The 25,363-nt window shown below is 44.8% G+C and overlaps 1 protein-coding gene across 1 annotated transcript in view; it reads left to right on the plus strand.

The window, feature by feature from the left end:
- The window catches only part of SCPEP1 (serine carboxypeptidase 1), a 201,885-nt gene that overhangs the window by 47,259 nt on the left and 129,263 nt on the right, over nt 1-25,363 (plus strand). The window contains exons 5-7 of the mRNA XM_085617186.1: nt 10,982-11,056; nt 11,185-11,257; nt 20,901-20,938. Coding sequence (XP_085473312.1) covers nt 10,982-11,056; nt 11,185-11,257; nt 20,901-20,938 — 186 coding nt within the window. The remainder of the gene's footprint in view (nt 1-10,981; nt 11,057-11,184; nt 11,258-20,900; nt 20,939-25,363) is intronic.

The following is a 25,363-nucleotide window of genomic DNA, read 5'->3' on the forward strand; positions in this document are numbered from 1 at the left end:
AAAGGGATTCGGACGAAAATCTGTGGGCTAGATTGTTACATGACACAAAATCAAACCGCGCGAGATTCTGGCGCACAATAAACAGTCTAGCGAACCCGAACTCCCTAAGAATCAACTCACACCTAACAGAGGAAGATTGGGCCTCCCATTTGCTTCAACACTTTAATTCTGATCAGTATCCGAGCACACGCCGTACTCCAGAGGGAATCCCTATCAATCACAAGTTAACCCAGGAAACAAGCATCTATCGTTTACAATTGACCAGATAAAGGTCAGGATAGCCCAAGGTAAACGGGAGGGCGCTCCGGGTCCCAATGGGATTCCTCCAAGCTTATTTAAAAAAGACCCGGAATACTGGGCTTCCAAACTGTCACAGCTGTTTGCACAAATCGCAGGAGGAAACATCATCCTGGACTCCTGGAGGGGGTCAATCATATCCCCAATATGTAAGAAAGGGGACAAGAACTCCGCAAACAGTTACAGGCTGGTGGCTTTAATTGACATTGAAGCGAAATACGCTGGACTAATTCTGGAAGATCTCATCACCTGGACAGAGGATAAATCAATCATTCCCATCAATCAAACGGGCTTTTGCAAGGGCATGGGAACAACCACAAACATACTTGCCCTGTCCCTATTGATAGATAGGATGAAATCGGCAAAACAACCTCTATTTATATGTTTTATTGACTATTCGTCAGCATCTGACAAAATTGACAGGAGCATACTCTGGCATAATCTAATGGAAAAAAAAAAATACCATCTGCTCTCCTAAACCAACTAATACTCCGCCACACAAAAACGTGGGTTCAAGTCAAACTAGGAGATGGCAGGTTCGTGTCCCGGAAAATTCCAACAACCATGGGGCTCAAACGAATGCGTTCTGGCACCAACACTTTTTAACTTGTACACGTCTGATTTATCGTCGGAACTAAACACTTGTAATTCGCATTCACCAAATATAGGAGGGCTGCCACTTTCTAATCTCCTGTACGCAGACGACCTAATACTGCTGAGTCGAACTTCCATTGACCTTCAACATCTACTAGATACAACTAGCAGATATTCAGCAAACAACGGTCTATCCATCGACTATGATAAAACAAAAGTAATGAGGATTCATCCAAGAAAGGATACCTCCAAGTTCCGCTGGCACCTGGCCAACTCTACAATCGAAGTTGTGGACCAATACAAATACTTAGGACGGATTTTAGACCATAAAGGCACATTTTACGCACAAAACAATGTCATCGAAAGAAGAGGCGACTCTATCGCCTCAGCAATAATATCCATAAAGCATATAACTACCGGCCCAAATCTTACTCCACTTTTACGAGTCTGGCAAGCAAAGCTCATTCCGGCAATCACTTATGGGAGCGAGTGCATGAGGGGGAAAGAGACGCAGCAACACTAGACAGCACTGTCTCCAAAGCGGCCAGAATGATTTTCAGTCTACATAAGTATGTTTCGCCGGCACAAATAAGGTTGGAATGCGGCCTGCAAAGCCAAGAATTGGCTCGTAAAGGAGCCTACGCCAAGAGTTAGTACAGAATTAAAAGTGCTGAAGCAGGAACACTGACCTCTTACCTATGGATCGAAATACAACAAAATAGGGATTGTGCAGCCACGAGGTATCTGACCTCATCAAAAGACCGTCTGGGACTGGAGGAACTTTGGGCAGCATCAGGGTCTTACCATTGTTTTAAACAAATCGTAAATAAGACAGTAAAAAAACTATCCCTACTAGAAGACAAGGCGGCCCTCACTGAAAGAACCCATGGATGGTTTGTTGTGCACAGCTATGTCAAACCCTCCCCGCAACCCTACCTAGGTGAAGGCTTCAACAGGAGAAGAAAGAAAAATATCTTCATCTCCGAATGGGCATTTTACCATCAGTGCAGCACCTTCCCCCTTGGAAACGATCGCCGGACCAGACTACGTGCCGTTTATGCAAGGAAGCTAACAAAAGTATAATACATCTTTTGTGCATCTGCAGAGAATTACAAGCTGAACAACACCAATTACTGAAGCCACACTTCATAAGCGAGGGGATAAGAACTTGTGGGCAAGCAGTAATGGCATGCCTCGGAGGAGGAAACGTCCGGCTGGCGTGTCGCTTCGTACAATTCATGGAAGCGGTTCGGGTGAAACTCTGCCGATAAACCACTGGTATCCTCCATCACTGCATCATTCTTCAGTTTTTGCGTGCATAGCGCAAACACACTCAGATTGCCTCTCTTCTGGACAACACATGCCTCAGTACAACTGTCAACTGTAACCTACCTCTACCGCTGTCAGAAAGTAACTGGTCTATTGTATAATTACTCTTCCAATCAAACAGAGCACGTGTTTTTTAAAAATGTGAATCTTTTAGAATCTTACTTCCCTCCTAAAAATGCTCAGGACCAGAAAACCCATAAAGATATCGAACGATCAAACCTCTTATCAATGTACTGTAATAGATACAATTGCGGACAATTGCACTAATGATGTTAATACAATGCATGGCTGTTATATGAAATTATTGAGAAGTTTGAAACCATGAACTTTGTTGGTGTAATTTTTGCCACGTTCTTTTTAAAGAGAAATTGTAAAGGTTTTAATTGACCGGACAATAAACTATTACTTACTTACAGACCCATTTCGTTTTTAGGCCTCGCCTACGCAGCGCACATGCGCTGCATAGGAGGGGACCTTTTGGAATCGATCAGCATTTTGGCCAAAAAACATGCACGTTTTGCATTACTTTCTATTGCAACACGTGCACGTTTGGCATTTCCCTTCCGGAGGCGAGCTTTGGCGCGATCTGTTTGAAAATTATGTTGAAAACGGATGGTGCCCCTGCTCGCTCCTGAAGGGAAATGCTGTGTGTGTCTGGGATGCAGGCAGTGTCAGTTGCCTTTCAATTCAATGGCACTCCGCACGCCACACCTCTTCCCCCTTCTGCCGTTTTGGTCTTTGCTCTTCCCATGCTGCGATTGGCTCAGTATATTTTCAATGTTTTATTTTGTTTTGTGCTCTTCCGCACTATATTAACTTACATTTTCAGCTGGCTAAAAGAGATATCGCTAAATAGCGGAGGTTACACTTTCCTCCTCTGATAGATCCCTGGAAGCAGTAATATGATACAAAATCCAAAGCATTCTATTTTATAGTGCACAAACACGCTTGACTAGGACGAATGAGTATATGAGCCTGCAAACTGAAATTAATTTCAGTGTTTGAAGGGCTGATTAAGTTTCTTTTCTCAGCAAGAATCAAATGCCTTTAGAAACCAATACTTTGAATAAAAATGTTAGAACTGAGAACCCGGATAATATTCGGCCTCTTTCTGCTCTCCCATGTGCCCCCTTCGATATGCTCCTCTCCTTGCGCATTCTGGCAGCACCCTTGCAACCCAATAGTCGTCCACGACCACGTCCACCACCACCATGTCCCACGTCCACCTCCGCATCCACCACTACCACGTCCACCGCCATCACCACGTCCACCACATCCTCCACCACCATCACCACGTCCACCACCATCACCACGTCCACCACCATCACCACGTCCACCACCATCACCACGTTGTCCACCACCACCACATTGTCCACCACCACCACATTGTCCACCACCACGTTGCCCACCACAACCACGTCGTCCACCACCACCACCACCCTGTCGTCCACCACCACCACCACCCTGTCGTCCACCACCACCACGTCATCCACCACAAAGTCCACCACCACCACCACCACCCGTGACAGGTAAAGTGTCACTGGAGGGCAGGGGTAATAGGCGTGTCAACCCCTGTACATGGGACATTTAAGGATGCATTGGGTGCGAGAAGACGGGTATAGGGGCTAGAAGTATTACACCAGACCCAAGATACATTTTGAAGAAGCACAGTTTCACTGGGGCTCCTGTAAAAGCACTCGCAGCATCTCTACCTCACTGTGGCATACCTGCACGAGCCACTCACTCAAAACAAGCATTGGCATAGCCAATAGGTCTCGTCTTTGGGACCTTATAAGTGTTTAGTCATGCAACACTTGATGTTGTTGCACCGAAGATATTGTGCTGGATAACTAAATACTTATAAGGTCCCAATGGCGAGACCTATTGGCAATGCCAATGCTTGTTGTGCTTGTATCTAGTTTTTGTTGTGCTGGAACAATATTTACGTGGAATTCAATGCCTAACCAGCCTGTTCTTCTAAAGTGTAACAGAAACGAAAATGCAAACTTGATCGATATTTAGTTGACTAGAGCGTAGTATCGAAATTAGACCTGTACCCATGGAACTTGAAATTGTAGCTTTCTTTGCTGAATATTCATGATGCATAATTCACCTTCATACTTGCATTCTTACTGCCTCAGGAAACCTCAAAACCTTCCTCCCGGGATTATCTCCCTTGCATTGGATGAAATATAATCATTTTCTCTTATTTCTTCTCCCCTCTCTTGTCCCTCCACTTTCTCAGTCTACCCTGCTCTGGCTATGCAGTGACCAGTGGCACTGCAAAATAAATCTTACCGAGCAGGAGAGTGGTAGAGCCAGGGGTTAAGTAGAGTGGTGAGTGAGAGTAAGGATTGAGGGAAAGGGTAGGGAGGCAAAATATGGGGAGAAATAAAGAGGTGAGGTAGAGATGAGGGTGAGAGAGATGTAATTGAGATGGAGGAGAGATACAGGGAGATGAAAACTGCAATGAGTAGTAGAGAGAGCGGTAAGGTAGAGTGTTATGAGATGGAGGAACGGGGGTAAAAAGGTAGAGGTGTGCACCAAGTGATACAGTCAGAAGAGGAGGTGAGACTGATAGAGATTAGCACGGAGTGGTGTTTTGAAAGAGCGGAGGTAGCGATAAAGAGGGGGCATGGGGAAGTAGAGTCGTGGGACACAAGGGCAAGGTTGAAGTGATGTGGTAAAGTAAACCGATGACAGACAACCAGATAAATATGTATAAGGCAAAGAGGGCTTAGAAAGAAGTGGTACGAGTAATGGAGAGAAGCAGAAACCAAAGTCAAATGGAGAGGATGGCAGGGATTTAGTGATTGGTGATGTAGAAGGAGATGAGATACAACCTAGAGAAGCTGAAAGAGGTGAAGTAGAGAAAGGTGTGAGGTTGGGAGCGAGTGAAGGCAAGTGTAAGTTAGAAAGAGACTGAGGCAAAGAACGGTTTACAAAGTAGGAAGAGCGAGGGGATGGATTGAGAGATAAGTGACATTAGAATACTAAAGCGTAGTGAGGTAGGTTTAAGTAGAGAGAGCCAGAGTATGAGAGAGAAGGGATCTTTGTAATCTTGAAATCCCTTTATCAGGGTCTCTTCTAAAAGTTGGGTGACCTTGGAAGTTGTCTACTTTGCCCTTGCCCTAAAACTGTTCTTGCTTTTGGCACATAAACAATATTGGGCTCCTGTGTATCAACCTCTTTCACACTGATTGAAGTCCATTGTGCTCCTTGGGCACTATTACGTCACAACTGGCGTGTAATAATATATATATTTTTTTTTATAACCAATTTTATTTATTTTAGGTTGCAACAAAGAACACAGCATCATTCAGGAGCACATTGTAAAAGGCAAAGCAAAGATACAAACATATCACATCGGCATAAAAGGGTAGACGTACATAGGGCAGATATCGGCATACCCACTCCCATACTTGACGGCGTATCAGTCCAAATTAGTCATCTATCACTCCAACCCATTTGCCCCACATTCAACGAAATTTCCTGGGACAACCTCTGGCCAGATAGAGAGGCCGTTCCTGCATGGCACACCAGTCCACCCCTCTGTACCAGCGCGCCAATCTAGGTGCGGTAGTGTTCAGCCAGTGAGCTGCAATGTCCCTCTTGGCCACTTCTAGTGCTGTGTTAAGAAAGAGCTTCTCAGCCCTGGTGCCATCCAACCCCTTGGTAATGCCCAGGATAACGTGTATAGGATCAAGGGGAACCTTCCAGCCCAAGACCTCTGTGAGCTCCCCAGTTACGGATTCCCAGTACCCCTGAATCACAGGACATAGCCATACCAAGTGGTAAAAAACTGCCTGGGGGTGGGGACAGCGAGGGCAGAAAGCATCAGGTCGAAGCCCCGTGCGGTGGAGACGCAAGGGTGTAAGATAGGCTGTGTGTAGGAAATAGATTTGGACTAGTCGAAGCCTTGTTGAGACTGCAATAATTTTAGGAGCCATCAAGGCATCTCGCCAGTCAGCGTCCTCCAGGGTTCCGAGTCAACCCTCCCACTTATCCCGGAGTTGGGATAGGGTGTTGGGGGTGTTGTTTGTAAAGGAGCGATAGATACGGGAGATCCCTCCTCTCCCCAGGTCGCCGATCATGACCTGAGCTTCGAGTGGGCTATATTTGGGCAAGGAAGTGCCATCCGATATATAGGAGCGGAGGGCATGGCGTAGCTGCAGATATCTAAAGAACTGAGAAGAGTGGAGGGAGTGTCTGGCCTGTAAATCCTGGAAGGAGCATAAATCAGTCCCACTCCAGACATCACCCAGCAGGAAAATCCCAATGAGGTCTCAGGGTTGGAATCCCGAGAGAGAAGCAACCTCCCGGAGTCTGGTGCCGCACTACAAGGGGGTATACTGGGTCAATTTGCCCGACCAGTGGGTATGGCGCAGGGAGGCTTGCCAGGCCAGAAGCACTGCACGTGTGATCGCAGGGAGAGCTTGGCGATCAGCGTCCCCGTACAGCATCCCCTGGATAGTAGAAAAGCCTAGGGTGTGCAGTTCCAGACGATATGCCGGGTTGGACTAGCCACCATTAAACCAATCGTGCACAGTAAGCAGCCGAGTCGCTAGATAATCAAGATATAGGCTTGTCATCCCAAGACCTCCGTCGAAGGGCGGGATCCGGCATTGGGCCAGGGCCAGCCTGGGCCTCCATCCACCCCACAGAAACTTAGTGGCCAAACTCTCCATCTCACGAAACCAGAACCTAGTGAAAGAGAGAGGCGTATTCTGAAGCGTGTGTAATAATTTATTGGGTGCAATGTTTTTATTACAGGTTTATTCTGACGTCAGAACCTGCATGTAATAGGATTGTAAAATATATCAAAGGGGGATTATTGCCTCACATATTTAATATTTTTTATTGTTCTATAAAATGTTTGCATGTATAGTGTATTTATCTGCAAGCCAAAAGAATGATAATCCGAACCGATACAGAGTATCCTTAACGTCTTTTTGCTCATTGGCAATGAACGTGCAGTGATGACAAGATAAATTGGAGGAAGTACCTCTTAGATCAGTTCAATAATATTGTAGTGCTTAGTACCCTAAAGTATCTCCTCTTTCTTATATTTATTTGATTGTAGCATGATGCTGTGCCTTAGTGTACCGAGTTTCTGTTTTTGTAGCTAAATATATCTAACTCACTATAGTATTAAAAGCATTTTTTTAATACAGTTTATTGACATTTAGCAGCAGGTACATCACACAACACGTGACCAGCATCCGGCCAAACTGTCACCAAGTACCCTTAGCTCCCCCACCCCCCTGACTGCATCATAACAAGTTTTATGTACCGTACCCAGGTTTCTTGCCGCAGCACCTACTATCATTACCAGAAATTGGTGCCCATACACTTCACTCGGGGGATGCTGTCCAGTAGCGTAACGTAGGGCCCCGCACCGCAGGAGGTTCCAGCGTTCCGGGGGCCCCTCAGTGTAATACCTTGGCCTGAGAGCTCCTGATTGATTGGGGGGGGCGCTCATTGTACCTTGCAGGAGGGCTCCCTCAAGTTTAGTTGCGCCACTGATGCTGTCCCCCATGGCGACCAGACGTGAGGCCCAGCCAGCTTACCCACACTATCCACGCCACGGGAACCTCAGTCGGTCATAGGCCGCTGCATCACACCAGGGGTGCCAGATCCTTTCACACCTGCAAGGGCATCACTTAGCTCTATATACCGGTTTCTCCGCTCTCATACAGAACTAAGATTTGATTCCCATTCCCGCTGTGTTGGCAGGGCCGGGCTTGCACCAGGGCCATATAGTATTAACAGCCATGGTCTATTCCTTTACTTGGACATCCGTTTACCTGTGTATGCACCAACCATTTGAGCTGACGAGGCTCCCCACAAGCATTGAACTTGTGACTTGAAATGTGTGGTCTCTTGCACCTCTTCACCCGCAGCAGAAGGCAATTCTATTCACAGGCACAGTCGCCATAGAGAACTGCAGCTGTGAAAATATGTCCATATCGCTCACAGTCCTCTCCTGTTCCAGTGAATGTCGTCCTAATGATGATAATAGTTTGAGCTCACCACTGAATCTATGGGTATGATATACACGCGTCCATTTATAAGTGCAAATGGATGGGGCCACTAAGTTAGTTCCTGATAAGATGACCAGATAGCTTAGTCACTATAGTGACACCCAAAAAAATCCTTCTGTGCCTTAAATGCTACTCAATTTCACTTTTATAGAGATCAAATCCGTAGGCAACAGCTATTCTAGGCAGTTGATTCTAACTGTAAACATCAGTCGGTGCACTTTAAAATCACTGGCTCATCCTAGACAGAGCCACTGGAATAATGCGGCTGGGGAGGACTGAATTATGCAGCAGGGTTGACCATATGGTGCAGAAGGGTTGACTATATCATTTGGCCCAAAAAGACTAAAAGACTAAGTATGTGGTGTAATTTGACACATATTGAATCAGTATCATGACACTATTTTGTCATTTTTAGACCTTTACACTGTATGGGCAAAGGTTACACCTCATTAAAATCAATTTAGCTCATAAATACAGCAACTGAAAGGTGACCTTCCTCTGCGCAGTAACATGTGTGTTAGTGTTTTTAATAACTTGTGATCCATTTGAGCTAAAAGCATTTTTAACAAAAAAACTGGAAACTATTCAGATAATGATGGATTATGTGGCAAGTGCCGCCAAACCTATATTTACGCAGGAAATGTTGCGGGCGCAGATGCGCATAGCTTCAGTAGCCCTGATCATAGTGGCCATCTGTAAATGTTTGAATGCTGGCCTCAATACATTTTGGGACAGGCAGTTCCTTCATCTGGGTTCTTTCATGCAGTGAAATGCATATCTACAAATCGAAGAGGGAAACTAGTAAGTTTACATGGTGTAAAAATCAGGGCCACTTGAGTTATGCATCAGGGAAGGACCCAATTATGTGCCAGAATTGACTATATTATGCTGCGTAATGTGGCACATTTGTGATGGTTCATTATTGTCAATTTTACATATGCTAACACTGTTTGGGTAAATATTTCATCTCTTTAATACTAGTTTAACGTCTAAATTCGCCAATAAGCAACAAAAAGGTGGCCAATCAACCTTTGCGAAGGGCCCTTACTGTGTGACAACTCTTATCCTCACGTTTATTAATGTTTGACCTAGGAACAAACTATGTTTTGTTAAATATGCAGATTATGCAACAGATAATGTGACAAATGCGACAAATCCGTATTTATGTGATTAATGCAGTGGCCGCAAAAAATCGCATAATTCAATTGACTGGGTTAAAAAAAAAAAAGTGCATGATTGAAAATTGATTGATGAATTTATAACCAGACAGTTACTGAAAGCACCCGTTTTGTTGAAAATGAAGTCCAATATTCCTGTCATAATCGGCCCGAAGAGGGGACCATCCCCTCCTTCTCTATGGTTTACAAAGGAATGGTGACCACCAAGTCGATATCAAGTTATTGAGCATATCAATTAAATAACAATGTCTTGTATGAAAGCTTTCCAGTACCCCAATAGTGAATAAGCCTAAAGTCTTAGGGCACCCCCTTGTTGGAAACCACATTCCTTCTAGTTTTGGTCAGTGAGAAGAGAGCAGTGTCTCCTGCAGTAGGGAGTGACATGCAATGGGGCATGAGCATGTTTTCCTTCTTATCCTTTTACAGGCTTGTGGTCTGGTTCTGCCGAGTTCAGTGATGCTGTAAATGGCTTTTTGCCATTGACCTCAAAATATCCAATGGCAATTTTAAATCATTTCACAGCTTCATCTAGAAGTGATGAGAACCCTCTGCCCCTGGGCAGCTGTGACAGTCATTTTGAAATTCTGTTGGATTGGTATTACACTTAGATGAAGGCAGCCTCCGTACCAGTGAGCTACCTGTCCCGAAATAAATCGGATCCTCCGTGTTAACCCCAATGTTCCACAATGAAATCTCAAACACACTTTTTATTAATTGTATTTGACACTAAAACAAAACGTTCTGCTTTTCTCTGTAAAGTAATACAAGGGAACAGTCGTTCGCTAATATTTTCCATTCACACTTCAATCAGTGGATCTCGCCCATCAGCCCCACGTTTGTCACTTGCACTTTTATACATTTTTACACATACTTTGAAATATTGTTGAACGGTTTCTGTTCGGAACCATAGAAATTAAACAACCATAATGAACGATCCTCCTATGTTCTATAACACTTGCGTACCTGTATGTGATTCATGCTCAAAATTAGATATTTTAGATTGATTTTTGCGTCAGGTATCCATCCCCGAGGTATGACTGCAGCAAATCAACAAGATGACCATTCTCTATTAAATTGAATATTATCTGTACCCACGGTACAGAACCGATCCTAGTCCAGAATTGTTATTTTTATTTAGGTTTGGTGTAGAGAGGGAAATCAGATTTTGTTTTTAAGGTGTAATTAACTACTGTTTAGGTAGAGATTATTTACCTCCCTGAAATTATGAAAAAATGTGGAAAAGCTGCCTTAAACACCTTCCTGATACCCGAGAAGATGACTCGAGTGAGGGAAAATTCGTCATTTAACACATTGTTCAAAATCTGGCTCAGTAAGTCATTGCATGTAGCTAAAAGGTTGTCAATACTGTCATTTAGCTACGATTTGCTGTGCATTTGTTTCAAAGGATCTTTCAGTCGTTTGAGAAGTAAAAATCTACATAACATTTGTTTTATAATGATCGGTGATTAAATCTGTTTTAAAAGAATTTAGGACATTCGATAGAGTGAGATACGAGTAATTTCTTTTGTTTATTTCCAGAGCATTCCTTTCTATATTTTTTCTGAATCGTATGGAGGCAAAATGGCTGCTGCTGTATCGTTAGAACTTCATAAGGTAACAACAAAGCAGAAACAAAAAAACAGTTTCCAAGTGCTATTGTGGTTGTATGAGAAGGAGTTTGGTTTTCTACCTTCAATAGCTTGCATTTTCAGCTGCTAAGTGACACTTTTCTCTTATTTCAGGCTGTTCAGGCTGGGAGTATCAAGTGCAATTTTTCAGGTGCTGCTTTGGGTGACTCTTGGATTTCTCCTCTAGGTATCTTGAATTTAATTACACATACAGACTGCATCTCTTTAGAATTGTTGTCATTCCTTTGATTACCTGTTCTTTAATATGGATGATCGAGCCCTGGAAATTGGGTCCAGGCGTTATTTGGAAGTACACCTCTTTTTGCAGTTAAAGATGAATGCACATTGGTATGTATTTGAGTTCATGAAACATATAATTGTTGCCAATGCCTTTTTGAACAGTATTGCACCATGTCTAACTCTCACGCGCAGTCAGGTGTTTATTGATTAGGAGAGTCAGGGGGCCAGTTGGATTGCTGTGTCTTGTAGCAGTGTCATTATCTCGTTGTGATAGTCTGTACTATTCGTTGTGATAGTCATGAATAGTGCAGACTATCACAACGAGATAATGACACCGCTTGCTATGAACTTATCAACAGCAATCATACTGGCCCCCTGACTCTCCTTATCAATAAACACCTGACTGACTGACTAACTAAGTCTCATAGATGAAGATGAGGTGCTTTATATGAAGGTAGTAAGACCCACCTTTCCTTGGATGTATACCCTCCCCATGGTACACAAACAGGCTACTTTTCCACCGGGTAAGCCCATTGTGTCTGGCATAGGGGGGCCCACAGAGAGACTAGCACAGTATGTCGACTTGTTCCTTAGCCCTATGGTCAAGAACTTGCCTTCCTTTATTAAGGACACTAAATACATCTTGAGTGTCCTTGCTGATATTCAATGGCAACCGGACATGATCATTGGATGTGGTTTCACTATATACCTCCATTAAACCTGATTTAGGTCTCAAGGCGGTCACGCATTTCCTACACAACAGGTCAGCCACCCTCTGGCAACATACAAATATGCTCGTATCCATGATGGATATTATACTCAATAACAACTGCTTCATGTACGACAGACAATGGTACAAACAGATCAAGGGTGTAGCCATGGGCTCGAGATTTTCACCCTCCTTTGCCAACCTATACATGGTCTCACTAGAATCTGAATGGTTATGGGGTAAGAAAGGGGCCCCATGGACAGACTGCATCCTATACTGGGGATGTTACATTGATTTCTGTCTCCTACTCTGGTCAGGCTCACAAGAGAAATTTGAGGCTTTCTGTGACCACCTCAATTCCAATGACATGGACATGAGATTCACATGTAACTCCAGCACTACCAATGTCGCTTTCCTGGACGTGGAACTTTATATAAAAGAAAACACGCTTCATAGCCGACCCTACCGCAAGGAAACCTCCTGCAATGCCATCCTACATGTGGAAAGCTCCCACCCTACACATCAAATACAGGCCATTCACTACGGGGAATTCAGTAGAGCAAGGAGAAACTGTAGTGAGGACACAGAATTTGAGAACTGCTTGGCCGACATGAGAAACAGGTTTTCAAGCAGGGGATACAAACCACACATCATACACAAAGCTGCACAGAGAATTGGGAAAACAAAGAGACACCACACTTCATGTAAAAGACTCGCCTAACTCACAAACCCAATCAGTAAGACTTATTACAGACCATAATGATATGAGCTTTGTGATAAGGAAAAGCCTCAATAGACACTGGGACATTCTACGAGCTGACAAAACACTAAGTGAGTTCATTACAATGAGACCCCAGATCACCTACAGGCGTGGTAGAATTCTAAGAAACAGATCAGCCCCACAGTTCCACGCACCACCACAACTTCCTCCTGGCTCACTCCACACATGAAAGGTTTCTTCAAATGTGGCTGCTGTGGAGTTTGCAAATGGGCTCGAAATGGTGTTAAGACTTTCACTGGATTCAACAAACGCAACTATCTAATCAATTGCAACATCAACTGCAATACAAAGTATGTTGTGTACATTCTGGAATGCGTATGCAAGAGCCAGTACGTTGGGAGCACTATCAGACCCTTGAAAGAACAAACCATGGAGCATGTCAGGGCAATGCAACACGAAGATGCAAGAAATCCCATGGCCCTGCATGTGGCATCCTGGCCCACACAAGGGTCACACAAAAGATTCACATTTTTTGGCATGCATGTGACCCAACCAAGCATCAGAGGTGGAAATCGCGAACTCAGATTGAGACGTCTGGAGGCAACCTGGATCATGCGCCTTCATACCGTAAAAAACACGGACTAAACATTGACCACGAACTGCAGTACTTCCTAGGCACTTGATGCCTTTCCCTTCGCCTGTTTGAACCATCTGTTTTTCTCTCTGCACTAGGAACCTGGATCCTAACTAAATATCATGCACCTTTCTAAGCCCACGAACTGCCGAAACCGCTATCTGCAATAGGAACACAAACATATCACATCAGGACTGCGCACATCATGCCAGTCTGTTGTTCTTTGTGAAAATGTTCACCCATTGTCTGCTGTTGATTAATGTACAGAAATCCACTATTTGAATGAATACTAGTGTACTGAATTTTGCATTTTCACGATATTTTAATATTGTTAGTCACTCTGTATTATTTTTTCGTTGTGCCAACTCTTTCCCTTCAATGTTGCAAACTTTGAATTTAATTGTCTTGAAGTACTAAGATGCAATTTGATCAACTATCTCTCCCACTCCCTCTCATTTTCTCTCCTACCTCGAACTGTGCTTTGTTCTGCCCTCTGACCTTTTAATCACTCAACTTATGCACACACTGACTGTCATAGTACCAGCGCTTCTTTCTAGTTCTAAACCCTAGTCCCTATTAATTTTGTGCTTTAGTTAGCACTGCCTGCTAAGCGCCTCTCTGCAATCACTCACTTCCGGCACGCTAGTCCTTTTTAGGTCTCGCCTGACCCAGCGCATGCGCTGGTCTGGCTAGACTTATTGAGAGGGCTCCAAAAAGTGCTACCAGGCCAGCCTAGAGCTACAGTGCATGTGCGCGGGCGCGTGCGCTTGACCGCGATTACTTTCACTTTCGCATCTGCACGGCCGCTTTGATGTTTGATCACTTTCACTTTCGCGGCCGCTTGGCATAGCCAATAGGTCTCACTTTTGGGACCTTATAAGTATTTAGTTATGCAACTCTTGCATGGCTAAACACTTATAAGGTCCCAAAGGCGAGACCTATTGGCTATGCCAATGCTTGTTTATTTTGTGCTATTTGAGCACTTCCTGCCCCTTCGTCTCCTTCCACTACCAGAAAGCGAGACGGAGCTGTCGACCGTCTGTCCTGTATCAACGGGTAAGCAAGCCAACCTCACTTCATATTATTCTCGGATCCCTCGATGTTCTAGTAAAACCTTTAACTGATAGTAATTTACCCTACAGGACCTCCCGTAAGACGGACTTACCCGTCCGCTTACTGCCTTGGCACATTGAATATTCGTGGATAGTGACAGACCTGTCCTTCCCATTCACCTTATGTGGCTTTTGCTCCACACTTGCCACTCACGAAGTAACCTGTGTCAAGACCAGGTTGGAATTATCACCGGTCCAGCGGGGAGTCTAACTTGGTGTGTTCCGATATTTTTTTTTACTGCATAACCAGACCCGATCTTCTGTCATTCAAATTTAGATAACCGGCGTGCCTTCCCTTCAAGCCCGCTTTCCCAATTCTGTTTCCCCAGATATATCACACGGTACATTTTCTCTTCCTACAGGTAGATCTTTTGACTGTCTAAACACTTTAGATATCGTATCTACTATGATTCACCGCATGTAACATTTAGACGTTTCCATAGTTTCAACCTTCATAATACTAAATTAACATGCTCCTGTTTCCTTCTTTTCCTATCTAATTCATGTCTGACACATGTACGAGTTACAATTGCCATTATGATGCTAATAACCTTTTAAAGTCTCAATCATTGTCACTCACCTACACGTTTACACGTTACATCACCATTGTCTCCATGTTATTAAGTATGCTTTAAATACGTCCATGACCATTCTGTGTTTATTTTGTTTTTTCTTAATAATCATTATAGTCAAGCTCACTTTCCCACGAGACGCTTCTCTACCGTTTGCTGTGAAGTCACTTATGCTGCCCCTTTTTTCACGACTCTCATATGGTTTCCACATTTAGAGGGGTGCTTTCGAATATGTCACCGCACATATGTATACCCTCTTGCTCCATATATTGTTTGCCGTTTTCTTTAAATTATACTACACTTTTTATTTCTTTCCCAGCCCTGAAGACTCACTGGTTAAATCCCATGTGACGAAACACGTGTTGGCTGTTTTTTCTTTCTTTACCCATTTCAAGAACGTGATAAAAATTCAACATTAAGAACTTTCTGGTGTCGACCTTCACATTTTTTTTACAGGAAGTACTATAACTGTGGGTTGCAACTCTAAACCCAATACTCTGAACGTGTGCCTGGGACTTGGTTCTAGAATATAAAACCTTGCCTGTCTCCGTCTTGAATTATTGGTAAAACACTGGTATACGATTTTAATTGCATAATTTCTAACACTTACACAAAGGTCTGGAGAGTAACAGAATGCTCTGCATATCAAAAGTGTAACTTAATGACCAATCTAAATGTTTCTCCAGCTGCAGTGGATTGTTCTAACATTGGCCTTATCTGTGATTGATTCTGAGGCTTATGCCATCATATTGTGGCTTTAATAATATCATGAAATTGGAATTTTCATATTACCTTGAGAGTGCAGTTGGACTTGAGATGTTTCCTTGACGTCTTTTTATTTTTAATTTTTAGAAGGAACAAAGTCATGAGAATGTCATAATTCTATATTTCCCCCATTGTAGGTCTTTTCTGTCTTCAAATACTGGTTGTACCTCTCAAATCTCTTTGAAGATTGTTCTTGTACTATCCTCTTTTTCTACTACTCTCTGATTAATGACCCTAATGTTAGCTCTTCTGGCACCAGTCCCAAAGTTTCATACTGCTATGCATGGCCTGGGTTAGCTGCTAACTGCCATTTGCTTGTATTTTTGTTTTTATTTTTCTGTAGGTCTCTTGGGAGGCTGATTCAGAGTTTTCATCTCTCTTCCAGGGTTCTACCTAGCTTTGATTTCGGCAGTGTTGCTTGATATCTCTGATTGTTCTTCTATTTAGCTTGAAACTGCTAATGTTATCATTACAGGTCAGAGCTGCTGGCCCTATCTCTTTGATCACCTAGTTTTTCATGTTGCGCTTCTGCTGTGGTTGTCGGATTTATAGCATGTTGAGAAAATGAACCGGAAAGTTCGAGGCATGTGTGCCTGTAGATTCACACATGATGTGCATACTCCTGCCATCTAGTGTTGGGTCAAGAGGTGTGCAAGGTTTTTTTTTGTTTTTGTTTTTTTTAAGAAGTCTTCTCGAATCGCGAGGTACAGTGACTCCACCTATTGCTGGTAATGCACCTGGGCTTCGGCTCCATTTTTGGATTTTTTTCTTTCCACCGTTAGGTTTGGACGTGTGTTTCAGAGCTCCGGATAGACACTGTTACAGTGATCTGTGTTTCTCGGTTCTTCTCTCTTCTGTCTGTATTGTTTTCTATCCCGGTGTCCTTTCCTACATTGACTCGATGCGCACTGCTTCATCCAGCTCAGGGTTTGGAACAACTTCAGCACCCCCATAGGGGCCCTACCTTTAGGTAGTCCTCTGTTTGCTTTTTCCATGGCAAGCGTGTTTCGTCTAACTTGTAAAGGATTCCTTTCCGCTACTGTCTTCAGTGTTGTGCCAGAAACCCCATGGGCGATCTCCACCAGGTCTGTAACCTTTGTCTCTCTCCCAAGCACGGCGAGGCCTCCTGCAACGCCTACCGCTCCTTTCATTGGAAGAAAACACTTGGATTTAGTTGGGCATGACATCTCGAAATGGTGATGATGCCCTGGACCTGTTCGGCACCCAGAACATCGAGGTCCAACCCCAGCTGGAACCCTAGACCACTGAGGAGGAGGCAGCCTTATCGCCTGAAGCCAGCTTGGGTTCCGAATTGGTGATCAATGTCTTGCCATCCACCATACAGGCAGGCCGTGAGTTTGAAACCCTCCAGTCCAGACTCCTCAACTTCGCTTGCACACCGAGCAGCCCCTCACCCAGGGACCACTCATCGAGCCTCAAAGCCCACCTACAGGTTTTCTGTCTGCTACTGCCACCCGGCCATGGTTTGCACCAAACACATGCTTGTACACCACGCCCAGTCTCTGCGCAGAAGATGATCTTGAAGTCGACGTACTCACTTTGGCACTGACCACTGCACCAAAGCAACCTTCAGAGTCAAAACCTTCGACTTAGAAGCCTCCCTTGCCCCCTGTGATCCTCCGCACCAGTGGCAAAATCCTTTGCATTGAGGCAGACTTCTTCCACCAGCTTTGACAAACTTGTTCTCCAGGGTTTACGGGACTAACCTGACACTCAACAGACACATCCTCATTCATTCCCACACCGGACGTTTTCCCACCCAGCCATCAGCATTGACCACAGATGGATCCAGGTGGAAGCTTAGCTTCTAAGAAGCACTCTATCTTCCCCCACTGCCATAGAGAGAAGAGGCATGACTAAGCCACCAGACCTCCACCATTGTCTCATCCACCTACCCCCTTGCCTCTCCTCCTACCACCTCTTCCTCCTACCCTCTCTTCCTCCTACCACTGTATTCCCCCGCCTGCTGACCCACTTTCCTTCACTCCTCCGTCCTCACCACACTCCGGGTTTGGGAGACCCACGGGACACTCATGAGAGGCATCCCAGGTTGATTCCTGGGATCTTAATGACGTGGGTCCTCCATGGGACACGGACCTTATTCTGTATCCTGCCCGTCACTCATGGTCAGATGACTTTACCTCCTACAATGAGTTCTTCGGCAGGGTGGGCTCTTAACACAAGTGAGATGCACAAGGATGCCGTTGAGAAGTATTTTCTGATAGAAACCCTTTCTTCCTCCCAGCGATGGAGATGCCTAAACCTTCTTGAGATATTTTCAAAGAGCCAGTTAAAGCCCGGGTAGGCAACCCTAAGATGGCCAAAAGATATAAGGCCTCCCTCCTCTGACCCAGTCTACATCAAGGGTCAAATCCACCCCACCCCTCAGATTCCATGGTGGCTCACACTGCCCGCAAAAGGGTAATGAGCAAGACACCTGCGATGCTATCTGCCAAACAATGGGCATCGCTAATTTCATAAGTTTGCCTTTCCTGAAATGACGGGGCTCACAGGGATGAAATGGAGGAGGTCCTCAACCATCACTCCAAAGAGTACCGCAAAAGCGGCTAGGAATTAGTCTCAGAAGACAAACTCCTCTCCAGCTCCACCATAAGATATGTCCTTGATGCTGCCAGCGCTGCTGCTCATGGCAGCAATTCAAACATGCTCCTCTGCAGACACACCTGACTCCGTGTCTCTGACTTCAAGCCGGATGTTTATCAACATCTCCTAAATTTGTACTCTGATGGAATATATCTCTTCATGTCACGGGTTGATGAGATGCTGGAGAATATCAAGGAGGACACAGACCACCTAGGCCATGGGTACCCTCGAAACGCTTTCCCCCTCACTGGTCCTTTGGGTGGTCTGCCTACCAGGACTGTTCCAAGGCCACATCCTCAGAGGCTTCCGCCAACTTGCACTCTCTGCACCCCTCCTTAAGGGGTTATTTCTGAGGCACCTACTGGGGCAACAGCTGCAAAGGTAGAGGAAAAGGGGGTTCCCCCAAGGGAACTGCTCCTGCCAGGTAATAACTTGGCCCTCATCTGCATTCCCCCCCTCACCCAATCCCCTTGCACCTGTCTGTCTCGACTCCAAGTGTTCTTCACCACTTGGCAACATGTCACCACAAACCAATGGGTATTAGACATCCTCTTTCACGGTTATTGTTTGGAACTCACTTCCACTTCTCCCAACATCCCACCCCGCAGACACATCATCAATGCCTGCTTCAGGCTGAAGTAGACTCTCTTCTCCTCAAGGGTGCCATAGAACCAGTGCCATCACACCGGCAGGGCACAGTGGTGTGTTCCCTCTATTTTCTCATTCCCAAGAAGGACTGCTCCCTCAGTCCTATCCTAGACCTCCGGCCCCTCAACAAATGCATCCTGGCAATACGTTTCTACATGGTCTGTCTTCAGGATGTCATTCCTCTAATGCTGCAATGTGACTTCATGACTGCCCTCGATCTCAAAGATGTCTACTTCCACATCCCAATTCATCCGGCGCACTGTCTCTACCTCCGGCTTGTGATAAGCGGCAAACATTAACAGTTCAAGGTGATGCTGTTCAGTGTCACAACCCTTTCTAGAGTGTTTACAAAGTGTTTAGTATAGTAGTGGTAGCTGCGCACCTGTGGCGCCAGGACATCCACATGTTCCTTACCTGGACGAATGGCTGATCAAGAGTACAACTCAGCAAAAGTATCTTGCACACACTCTGTCCACTATAAACCTTCTACACAATCTGGAGTTTACCATCAATGCAATAAAGTCCCACCGCCAACCCCTTCTAATTAAACCCTATCTAGGGGGGGTTGGGTGGTGGGCAGTTCTCAACTCCGTTTTGGGCAAGCCTTCTCCCAATCCTGCAAGGCTGCAATTCTTCCAAGCAATGCTTGCTCCCTATCAGCCAGATCAACAGATCAGTCTAGACAGTCATGCGCCTCCTGGGCATGATGACCTCTTGCATCACCAGAGTCCCATATGCCAGTTTACTCATGCGTCCAATTCAAGAATGCCTAGCACAACGGGTGGACTGTTCGTTTTTTTTTTTTTTTTTTTTTTAAATGTAGGTACAGCTATAGAGCTCCTATACGTGTGGGGGAGGCTAATCTGTGCATGCTTAGACAGGCCTTTGCTTTGCCCCTACACACCTGAAGAGTGGTAGTTTGCAAGGGTATAGTTGGCAACCTGGTCACTGGGGTAGAATTCACGTCGTAAATAGAAATAGCAGATATTTGAAAAGTCCTCAAAAAAGTGGCAGAGGTCAGGCTGTTAAGGTGTTGAAATAGGCAAATACTATTTCATATTTACCATGTTTTGTCACAGTGAGATAAAAGAAAATTAATCTAGACCAGCTTTTCTGCACATGAGTTTGCCTTAATGACACATATTTTACATAGTTTAGCATGCTCAAAACACAAATATTTGGAAAGCTGTTCTGGGCTTTAGGAGTAGGGTTTTAAGTAATACTTGAAAAAAAATGCAATAGTACTAAAACAATTCTGAATGATAACTTCTATTAATGAAAAATACTGAAAATAGGATCTTAATATTAATCACTCTGCAATCAATTACTCCTGAAGTAATTATTGAAACCAATAAAAGCCCTTAGCACCCCAAATGATGACTTGTATGTAGAAGGAGGATGGTTATTGTTTTGACCATCTTGAATGTTGCTGCTTTGGAAACAATATGGCTCTCTGCTAGAATAAGAAGCAGCAAACAGGCTTTAGTCTAATAAGTGTGCCTTTGTCAGATCAATTCCTTAGGCCCTAATTACTGTTTTGTACCCTATTAAAATATCTCCAATGCATCGCTCATAAAACTATAATAAGGTAGAGCAGTTCCCTTTAGTGAATGAAGTTTAAAGTGGTATCACAGACCAGTTTAGCTGTATAGATGATGGGGATGGTGGAGGCTTCAAATGGAGTGAATTGCCAGATATTTAACATGGTGTATGTAATGATTGTGACAATGCTCTGCAAAAGATATTTTGTTTCTACCGTTGTTACTACCAATGGATCAAAACCCAAAACTGTTTTGTTTTTCAGATTCTGTCCTTTCATGGGGCCCATATCTTTATAGCACAGTAAGTTATGGCTTGATACTAATTATTTTGTTGGTCTAACTCAAAGCTTTAGTGAATGACTAAACCTCTTCTATGCGTTCTGAATGAATATACAAGTAAGATGGATCTTCTTCACCACTTTAAGCGACCGCGCAAAAATAAGGTGACGTCGCGGTTCATTGACCTGGGGCTGGTGGTGGTGGCGCGACTCATCACGAAACGGTGGAAAGCGCATGACCCGCCGCGCGTGCAGACTTGGATCGCCTCGTTTCAGGCATGGGCCGGGGCTGAGGGGACCGCCATCCAGAGGGAGGAAACATTGGGCCTGAGGAGGGAACCCATGGCGGACCGCTGGAAGCAGCTGCTGGGGAAGCTCAGGCACCTGGGTGCGGAGGGCGATGCGGAGTCGCAGGGGGCGGCGGACGGCGCTGGCGCGGGTGGGGGTGGAGCCGGGGATGCCCCCCTGCAGTGCTGACATGCCCCGGCTACTTCCTGCCTCTCTTGGCGCCACGACACTCACACTTGCATAATGCCGATCGCAACCGGGGCACACACACACGGGGGTTCCCGGGGGGGGGGTGTGGAGGGGCGGGGGGACTAGACGACAACCGGGAGGGTATTGGGCCTGTCTGTACAGTTTATGCTGCCATTGTTGAGGTTTTGTTTTGTATAATCTTTGGGCCTGGCGGGTATTTTGCCTGTTCTTCACTGTCTGGATGAGGCGGGTAGCGCCCACGCATAGTCACGGAACCCAGTTGAGGTACGGTTAATGCTGTTACTCCTGTTGAGACCAATACGAGACTGTCAACGAGACTGTGGTTGGCTCCGCTGAGGGCGGCGCTCGCACGCAAGACTGATTGCAAGTCCTGGCGCAGGGGTTGGGGGTTCTATTGCGGGGCGCTCCCTTGCCTATGCTATCAACTCTCTGCTTGCCTATTGTGTCACATGCCAAAGAATGTTTTTTGTTTACTTTAAAACAATAAAAACAGATTTCAAAAAAAAAAAAAAAGATGGATCTTCTTCCCCATCCTGAAACCACAATGACTGGAGAGAATCCTTCCCCCACATAATGACTACAAAATCCATGTGACTGCAAGTTCCTTTTTAAGAAGTGTAATTCAGTGGCTGCCCTTTTCCTTTCTAACAACATTTGTACTCCTCTCTGTTCCCTCTTTCGTCCTTAAATAACTTCCACACACACTCTGCCTAATCAAGGTTTGTTAAATTCACCCGTTCAACAGTGGAAGGACCTCAGTGTTCTAAAATGGAAACCATGCAAGAATGAGAATCAGTTTTTTGGTGTCTGTGTGTTCTGCTATCTACTTTTAGCTAGCCGTTCTGCAGTCTGTCTGTGAGGTGGTGAGGATGGATGCAGAATTATCAATATTTTATATTTTCATTCTACTGGAAAGATATTTTACCCTTCTTCCTCAACGGTTTCTTAATCCTTGTAAAGAAATATCGTCTTGAATCTAATTATGGTTATTGAACTTTAACACTAGTTCACCATCACGGGAGTCTTGCATAGATTACAATTGGTTCTTCTTTCACTCCTCCCCTGGGTATAAAGATCCTCTGTGCCACCATGGTCAGTTAAAAATGAATCCAAAAGTTGGCCAAAATATGGCCGATTATGAGAAGCCTCTTCTGGTCAGTAGTGCTCAGACCTGCGCATTTTTTACTTATGGGGTTGATGTTTTAAGTGGACATGGTGGAGATCACCCTAATAAACGTATCCTGTTGAAAATTATACCCCCCCCCAGTTATAGTCTCATCGCTTGATTTGATTCATTCCCCCTGCTGGCAGCAGGCCCATGTGGGGTGACTGTTCTGGACCGTTTTTAGGAGCTGCGGGGGAAGGGGAGTGGAGTTGCTGGCGGTATGTTTTACGAACAGAGGGGACACCATGGGCTGGGTTACTGAGCGTTGAGAGGAGGCTGCAAGCTGAGACCCCTTGCAAGAGGATTGCAGGAATCTGATGCAGTGGTGCGCCATACAGATTGTCAGTGGATATGAACTACCTCCTCCTCCTGCTGGGTAGTCCCGAGTTTGGAGCCTGTGCAGGACTTGCAGGAAAGGTCATTGTGTTCCCCCTGTACCCAGTCACTTTAATCAGTTTTGCAGAATTGTGCTTTAACTTTGATGCAGCCAGCTGCACCTGCGATGGCAAAGGTGACCCGCAAGTCAATAACTGTTACAACGAGGACTATGCTGTGGATGTTGCAAGTAGATTAGAGCTATAATTGGTCCCACCTCCATGTAAAAAAAATGGTGTTGGAAATACATGCTGGGCTTTAAGATGATGGTTTCGTCCTTCCGGGGTCCCTGATGGCTGCGCCGAATTACTGACTTGTACCGAATGGGGGAGTGAGATTTTGTCACTGTCAGATCACCCTGAACATAATTACTCCTGTGCCCATTACTACTCTCCCCCACAGCCGATACTGATCCTATTCAAAATACGTATAAAGAGCGATGGGCACATCAAGGTGGAACCTTGATCATCCTGCATGAAATACCTCAAAGGCTAGGTTAACTTGATGCAAAACACCACATTCAGCCTATCGAATTAATGAGATCACTCACATCCCATTTATAATCCGCTCCTGCTCGATCTCTTAACTGACTGAGTACCACTGAGAGGTTTGTCATAGGAGAGGGAGACCTAGTGCACACTGACTCTACAACTGAATGGGTGTGGCAGTCAGACGCGTGGCTAGTAGAGTAAAAGTGGACTTTGTAATGAACTCACCATGGTGAAGCCAAACAACTTCACGGCTGGTGGTTTGCCTGATGAAGGGTTAACATAATGCGCAAATAGTGATGAGATGAAAGCCCCTTTAGCCATACGTAGAAGACACTGCAGGAACGCAAGCAAGTTTGACAAAATCTTAGTATACGGACATTAAATCCAACACTGAACCTTAGATTAATGCAATTACAGTGGAAGTGGGATTGCTTCTAGCAGATCATAAGAAATAAATGTAGAGGGTTGAGAGCAAAGAAGGATCAGTCGCACAGGGTACCCTCCTGTGGTCCCTTCCCGGTAGCCCCTCCAAGGCCAGTAGTGGCGAGACTATTCAACTATTGTGATAGAGATCACATTCTTCAAGTCTCAAGAAAGAAATAACACTGGACAATGGAGAACAATAAAGGAAACTTACTTCTGGACTACATACAAATGTTCAGAGGAAAAGGGGATCTTTTATCTAGTTAAAAAAATTACTCCATCAAATAGATGTATGATATGCACTTATCTTCTGCACTAAACTCCGACTGATAGATGGGGATAAAGTCTGCTTCTTCTTGACCACAACAGAGGCCTGGGCATTGCCGGAGTCCAACAGGGATGTTGACACAACGGACAAATTTGACTCTGGATGGTCATCGCAAAGAAGGTGATCTAATAAGAGCATTTAGGCAGACCCACCAAGAAACAGGCTGCCAGAGAAAGTTGTAGTTGTATCAAACGTGGTACATCAAAACCACCAGCATGGCGAGGGTGCGTAGGCAGGAAGAATGTGGCAAGGACCTCTAGGGGCAGAGTGATCTCAAGGAAGATAAATGCAGGGTACTAGTCGGGGTGGCCATTATTTCCCATCATGTTGGTACTTGCTGTGGTCCTGCTGGCATGTCTGCTGGGGACGAGATGCCCGAGTGGTGAATAGGCATGTAGGGTAGCTTACACATTATATTTTTATATGCCAATGATGCACTTGTTTATCTCCGATCCTATTGTGTGAGCTTAGCTATTTCTTATAACATATGCCCTAGACTGAAGCAAACCTGATCTCTTGGAATTACATCCTTGGCAGTGGGTTGTTGATCTTTTGAGAACCTAAGAGAAGTTTGCACAATAAGACTGGGCCATTGAAAATTGGCCAGAATTGTGGCAAATTTCATGAGGTACCTAGAAATTCATAAGTGCTGCACATGCTTTTGAGTCATGATATGGACAGGATGGCAATCACAGTAACGCAGCATTCGATTGGTGTTACTTAAAAAATGGTGGGAGAACCCTATAAATTAAGTCTTTTCTAACACAAAACTGGGAAAGATATTTGGGTTATGAGAAATTCCACACTAAAATACACTTAATTCAACTACATCCACCACATGTATCCAACCCTGAAAATCATAGGCCGTATGCATCCAGGCCTGTTAACGGTCTCTCCCAGATGTACAGGTGTCAAGGCTAACCTTTCCATAAGGTATGACAATGAGCTATAACATACAACATTTTTGGAAGAGAGTGCTAGAATTTGCGGCAGATCAAACTGGTAGGCTGGTACCGAAAGAGGCGCTACCATGTCTTTTAGGTATGATAGTACACACAAAGAGGATGACCGATGTTTCAAATTTATAGACATCGCCTGCAGACTTGCAAAGAGACTTATCACTATGGCGTGGAAAGCTCTTTCCACTCCACCATTGCTCATGTGGCAG

The sequence above is a fragment of the Triturus cristatus genome, chromosome 7 (genome assembly GCF_964204655.1).
Source record: "Triturus cristatus chromosome 7, aTriCri1.1, whole genome shotgun sequence".
Classification (NCBI taxonomy): Eukaryota; Metazoa; Chordata; class Amphibia; order Caudata; family Salamandridae; genus Triturus; species Triturus cristatus.